This window comes from Staurois parvus, unplaced genomic scaffold (assembly GCF_062004578.1).
Source record: "Staurois parvus isolate SC_StPar_1 unplaced genomic scaffold, SC_StPar_1.0 ptg000448l, whole genome shotgun sequence".
Lineage (NCBI taxonomy): Eukaryota > Metazoa > Chordata > Amphibia > Anura > Ranidae > Staurois > Staurois parvus.
Window position 1 is genome coordinate 4674882 of NW_028318244.1, and position 6808 is coordinate 4681689.

Consider the following 6808-nt stretch of genomic DNA (forward strand, 5'->3'; position numbering starts at 1 on the left):
CTCTGCATGATAGAGGAATACCCACTATACGTGAGGACCCTGCACAACCCATACCAGGCTTGAAAACATCTAGAAAATGTATGCTAAATAAAAAGCTTAAAATACACACAGGGGCATCTACAGAGGGGTCACTGAGGGAGACCCTGAAGCCCAGGGTTGGTCTGCGAGGCCCAAGAACTGACTCTCTATACCAACACTAAGCATGCTAAAGACCCCTAAGGCCTGATTTGAGAAGTGGAATTGTCATTTTAGCCCCAGAAGCTTACTATCTATTGTCACAGTCAGTGGAGTTAACGCTGTTTAATAAAAGACAGACCTTTTTATGAAAAGCGTTGTTGCAGTTTAGGCTCAGGAGCTGACTGTCTATGTACATAGTGTTCAACCTGCTGTCTATGGATACTTATTGTGAGGCCATCGGGCCCCCACAGCCAGTGTTTTCCTTGCCTAGGTGTTCTCCGTGTATTGTAACCATGGCCCAGTTGTTCCCATTGTATTGCATATTAAAGCGGTATTAAGCCCAAAACCAAAAATGTAATATATTGCAGATTACCAATACTTAGATGATAGTTTTCTTTTCTGAAAGGAATGAGATAGGAGGCACAGAAGACAGCACCAGTTTGTTGGAGGTAGGGGAGTGTTACATGTATTAGCAGATTTAGATACATTAACAAATTGAATCCAAACTCCAGCTCACACTTTATAATCATTTACAGCAGTTTTTTTTAATTTTGGGAAACCCAAGCTTCTCAAGCATCACTCCCTCTGTGATGTGAGTGTTGTCTTACCCCCCTCCCCCCTTCTTTGCTTTTGCTGTGCCTTACCTCTAGCGTTATTTTTTCCCATCTCTTCTAACATTCTGATGAAACTTTGTGATTTGTATAGTACTGCTTGGACCTTGAAGAAGGGGACACTCCCTGAAAGCTTGTCTTCAAAATTGTATGTTAGTGCAAATACAAAAAGTATCACGGACAGTACTCAATTGTTTCTGTCGCAAATGCACTAACAGGGCTACAATCACCTCAAGCAACATGAATAAATAAAAGCTGATTATTTTAATCACCCGTCAGTAGAACTACAGGCATCCCTTTTTTTAATTTTGGATAGAGTAAGGGAGGGGTTATAACCTGTCAGAATTTTTTTTTCGCCATCTGTGCCTTTCCCTTCACTTCTTGTCCCATAGCCAAAGAGGAAGCGAGAAGAAATCCCAGCAAATTAACAGAATTCCTTGGAGACTCTAGTGTCCCCATTGGAAGATTTCCCCCCTATTACTTTTCTGGGTACAACCCAAAATGTAGGATTTTCTTTTACTTTCAGTGATAATGGTAATCAGGACAAATAGAGAGGGCAAATCTCCCTAACGGAGACACAGACAGCAATAAAATCTGACAGGGGTTTTAATCCCTCTCCACTCTATCCATAACTAGAAAAAAAGGTTTGCCTCCAGTTATACTTTAAATGGTTTGCCTCATCCATGTACACTGCAACAATCTGCTGGAGAGCTTCCTGTTTACATTAAATATACTGTAGATTGATGTGTGTATAGAATATAAGCATACTATCCTGGTGTATTAATTCTGTGAATTAAACCTCCAGTGTCCCCTCTGAAAGGCAGACAACATCATCACCCAACAAGCTATCTAAACATGGCTCTGGACTTACATTAGTACGGGTAGCACTGTTTATAAAGGTGTGTTGCCCATCCCCCATACCATGCCTCAGCAGCAGGTTGAAGTCTCTAAATTTGAAAAAAAAATGACTGTTATTTTCAGTTGAATCCACTGAGATTTGAAAATTACAGTTCCACAGCTAAAGGTGGGGGATGGAAACCGCCTAACAACCCCCCCCCCCCCCCCACCAGCCCTACCCCAAGACAAACTGCTGTAAATTAACATTTGGTTGATTTATTGATTTCAACAATTTCTCCTATTAAAAAAGCCTGATTTTACACCACTCTACGGGCTTCATTCACAAAGCTAACACACTAAGACACAAATGTTTATTTTATATATAAAATATTACAGTCAAGTTTAAATATTACATGTGAGCACAATTAATATATGTATTCAGGGGTTTGTGAATTAATCCCATTAGTATTCCTGATAATTACAGAGCATAACCCCTTATGTAACATATTACCGGGCTCCTTAGACCAGAGTTCTTTGTTCAAAACAAGATCTAAAAATAGCAACCAATCAGCTGTGCTCACTGTGGTCATGTGACCTCTGTGGTCATGGACCTCTGTGTGATGTCACAGTGTAGCAGGCAGACACTTTCTGTCTTCCGTGGTGAGCAGTACTGTACTAGACTGCTAAAGGCGTTTTCTTCAAATATCTTGTTTATATTTGCACTAATGTGCTCCAATTTAAACATTTCTCATCAAATGACCACTGTTGAATCTCAGCGAAAAAGTAAGAAACTTTGTCTACATTTTTTTCCCATATTTTGAACAAAAACATGTTTTTCTCATTCACCTCTACCTACAAGTACTGTGCACACACATTCATAACACAGGCAGTGACAAAGTCAGCTCCTCTCCCTATTCTTTTCTATTGAGAGATGAATCTTGGCAGCCATCCAGCCCTCTAATAGAAACACAGCAGGTGCTGCCCCCTAATGGGAACACAAGGCAGGTGCTGTAACATCTTTGTTGTTTGGTAATAATGACTTCACATTATATACAGCTAGAGGGGTTAGGGTGGGCTTGTTTTAAAGCTCCCTTACTGCTTGTTAAATTATAGGAATACTTTAATGTCCATAGTCTGGGCACAGATGCTCTTTAGGCTTACATGTATTTATTGTTTGTCATTGACGCCATATACTTGTTTTACGTTGTGTACATACAGCCGGATAATATGTGACAGATCTGCATATGTAGCAGAATGGTATATAGTGTAGAATTGGTTCTCAACATTATAACTTTATTATGCCTAGTGTGGACAGGCTTTGGATTAAACTGTTACCTGAGCAATTTTAAAGTCAGAATGGATATATCTTACATGGTAGGTGAATATCCCCTCATTTTTTTTAAGTGGGCCCTTTAAGGACCAATCCAAGATTAATGAATGGTGAAAAAGAAATAGGAAGAGAAGGAGGGGGTTATCGGGTGTGGGAAGGTTGTGGTAATGTTCCCAAGCCACTGCTCTGTGTGTCCATTCACACACAGAGCTGCAGTTTGGCCCTGCCCCCTCTCTCACCTCATTGGCTGACTGGCTGTGATCGACAGCAGTGAGAGCCAGTGGCTCCTGCTTGCTGTCTTAGCCAATGAGGAGGCAGAGACCTTGGACAATGAGGCTGTCTTGCACATTGCTGGATTGCGATAGGGCTCAGGTAAGTATTTGGGGGGGGGGGGGGGAGCTGGGGGGCACTGCTGCACACAGAAGGTTTTTTGCCTTCATGCATAGAATGCATGAAGGTGACAAACCTTGAGCCTTTACAACCACTTCAAGTCAGCCTTTTTTTAATGTGCTGCCAAAGAGGCTCAATTTCTGTTTATTTCCATGTGGCTGAAGACAAGCCAGCTAGGGTCACAATAATGACAGTGCTTTGGGACAAACATTTTGGTGTCTAATGCCCAGAAAGTCACACTATACAGTATATATTCACAATTTTGTTTTCTTAGTTTTAGACAAAGTGAGGAAAGGTTAGAACACAATTAAAACCATTTTCTTTTATTTTACAGGTTTTACAACTATGGAGAATGAGGTTATGTCATCCCTTGTAGAAATACGCTCAATTGTTGGGAGCAACCACGCTGGAAAGCTTTCCAAGAAGTTGCTCCGAAGCAAAAGATTATCAGTTAGTTCCAGTCTAAAGGATTCCCATTCCTTGGACTCCTCCTTGGATATCCTTTCTCCCCAAGAGGTATTGATAAATTACCTAGAAGGTGAAGTTTCCACTAAAATGAATGCCATCCAAACACTAAAAGAGGAGTTGAATACCTTGGACAAGAAAATATCAATTCTTGTGAATGGGAAACGGACACTAGAAAGCCTTGTGTCCCGATTTCCAAAACTAAAGCTGGACAACAGAATGGACATTGAAGATGCGATGTCCATTGACAGACAACGCATGCTTGAACTGAGCAGGAAGACACAGAGGTTGGAACCCTATCAGTACCTCTTCTATCATCTACAGACCCAACCAAAGTACCTGTTCAAGCTCATCTGTCGAATGTCAGTACATGACTATACCATTCTTGAAGAAAGGCTTCTTCCCGGACTCTACAATCATGCCTCAACTCCAAGAGAGGAATATCATTTTGTCAAGTTTTTGGGAAATGCTATTCAGTATGAGTTTGAGAAAAAATGTACTCATATCAAGGATATAGTGGAAGGAAAATTAATTAGCATTGAGACTGCCTTCAGCTTTTACAGGCAGGCTGCAAAATGTGATGTCCTCCACAACAAGCTCACTAAAGTGATAGATAGGATATTTCACTTAAATCACAGATTATTGGAAAGACCTTCTCTCACTCCTTACATGGCAGACCTAGTCTTAAATGCAATATTCTCAGATGTGCACAGTATACCTTATGGAATAAGGTATGTGACAAGAGTCCTAAGACAAGCCCTGCATAAAAAGTTCCCCCAGGCAAGTGCAGATGAAGTCTTTGAGACTCTTAGCCTTTTCATGTACCAGTATTTCCAGCCAGCTATAGCAGCTCCAGATGACTTTGGAATAATGAAATTTAAGATGTCAACAGAATCAGGGCAAAAAGAGAACTTCATGATCGTGGCTGTGCTTGTCGGCCACACATTAATTAATAGCCATTTCCCCAAGGAAAATGCTGGAGCTTCAATCAAGAATGACTATATAATCAAAAACCATCCACGTTTCAGGAGCATGTTTGAGGAGGTTTTTAATGTTCCAGAACCAGAGGAAGAATTTGGCTTCAATGAATATTCTGACATGATTTCCCTAAAGAATCCAGTGATAGAGCTTCATGCAATGGACATTGTAAGCACACATAAGCTGCTTTCAAAATATGAAAAAGTGGTCATCCCAAACCAACAAGACAGTCTTTATCAAATTTTCAAGGATCTTGGACCAGTTCCTAAGGTTAAAGATCTTCTTTTTTATGAGAATGCAGCTGCTGCTAACAGAGGTGGAGACTTGACAGCAACTAAAGTCTGCCTCTCCTTAGGCAGCAAATATATTCCACAAAAAGAGAAAAATTTGACAAACCCAAAGGCTTTACAGGATGCTGGGCTTTCAAAAGCAATGGACTCCCAAGATATCCTGAACAATACTGACATGGATGTCACAAAGGAAAATGAATTTCAGCTGCAGCAACAAGCTGAAATAACGAAGCTCAGCCAAGCAGTGGATGCCCTTAACGTCAGCTTCAAATATTACCAGGACAAGGTAAACCAATATCAAAGGTTCTGGAACAGTTGCCTAGAAAACCTAGTGGGCCAAATGTCATCCAATATTGACATGAACAAAAAGATGCAGAAGGAGACGGAGAAGCAAGATGACATTAAGATTTTGGGGCTGAAGGAAGAGAGGAAAGAAAAGGAGAATAAGCAAACTAGGAAGAAGAGGACCTGGCTTCATAAATTGTTCAGCCCTAAGTCACCCACTAGCATCAAAAAGGTCAAATATACTGCAGAAAAACTGCACTACAAAGGTGTCATTGTTGACACAACAGGTAAGGAGACCAAAGAGCTGGAGAGACAACCGCTGACAATAGAATTTGCAGATGACCACCAAATTAAAGTCAGCATCGGCAAAAAGTTTGTTCTCCTTCCCATTGCTGACATCCTAAACCTCCATTACAGCAGAACACCAATCATGGAGTTATTCTGCTATCGGGTTGATGTCAGCATGTTGTTGTTTTTAGTGTACAGCAAGCTTTATGTCAGAACAACACATAACGCACTGTATCAAGAAATAACACCATAGGTTGTTGATTCAGGGAGCATTCGATGGCCCTAGGGCGGGTTCAGCAAGACGCTGATTGCAATCTACCACTCGACTGCGGGCAGCCGACAGATAGATCGTTATCTCTGCCCTGCTTCCCCCAGCCGCTGCTGCTCTCATGTTTACTGCAGAGCGGAGAGCGAGCATAGTGATGGATGGAGGGCGGAGCTCCCTCAGTAACCTTTCAAATTAACCAGCAGGTGATTGGTTGCTAGGCGGGCCTAGAGAGAGAGGGGGAGAGAGAGAGAGGGAAGAGAAAAGAGGGGGAGAGAGAGAGAGAGGGGGGGGGGGAGAACAGAGGGGGAGAGAGAGGGGGGAGATGTGCTGTGTGGGGAAGAGGAGATCTCCTAAAGTGGAGTTCCACTCAAAAGTGGAAGCTCCACTTATTTGCCTCCTCCTTCCCCCTCCACTGTCATATTTGGCACCATTTGGAGGGGAGGGAGGAGCGGATACCTGTTTGTGACAGGTACCCGCTCCCACTTCCGGCTCAGTTTGCCACAGCGAAGTGAGCCGGAAGTTCGGCCCCCTCCTCCCTCTTAGTCTCCTGGCAACTTTCACAGATCCCAGAAGACTGCCGGAGCAATTAGTACGCGACTTGCGCTTGCGCAGTGGGCACCAGGCTGTGAAGCTGTCATAGTTTGGTGCCCACAGTTTAGATGCTGGCGCCATGGAGGACAGAAGGAGAGAAGGGACTGCGTGTGTGAGAACGTGGCTGGACTCTGGGACAGGTAAGGGTGTGTTTATTAAAAGTCAGCAGCTGCAGTTTTTGTAGGCTGTTGACTTTTAATAATCACAAAAATGTCTGGAACTCCGCTTTAAGGGCTCTGCCAACAGGGACACAGTCCTCAACTCTCACTGTCTTCCGCCATGCTGACTCCTGTACCCT

The 6808-nt window shown here is 42.6% G+C and overlaps 1 protein-coding gene across 1 annotated transcript; it reads left to right on the forward strand.

The window, feature by feature from the left end:
• The first annotated feature begins 3690 nt into the window (after positions 1–3690).
• On the forward strand, positions 3691–5904 carry LOC149453576 (ras GTPase-activating-like protein IQGAP2). Its single transcript, XM_089688188.1, has one exon. It carries the CDS (start codon positions 3691–3693, stop codon positions 5902–5904), a length of 2214 nt encoding a protein of 737 aa, XP_089544314.1.
• The last annotated feature ends 904 nt before the right edge of the window (positions 5905–6808 follow it).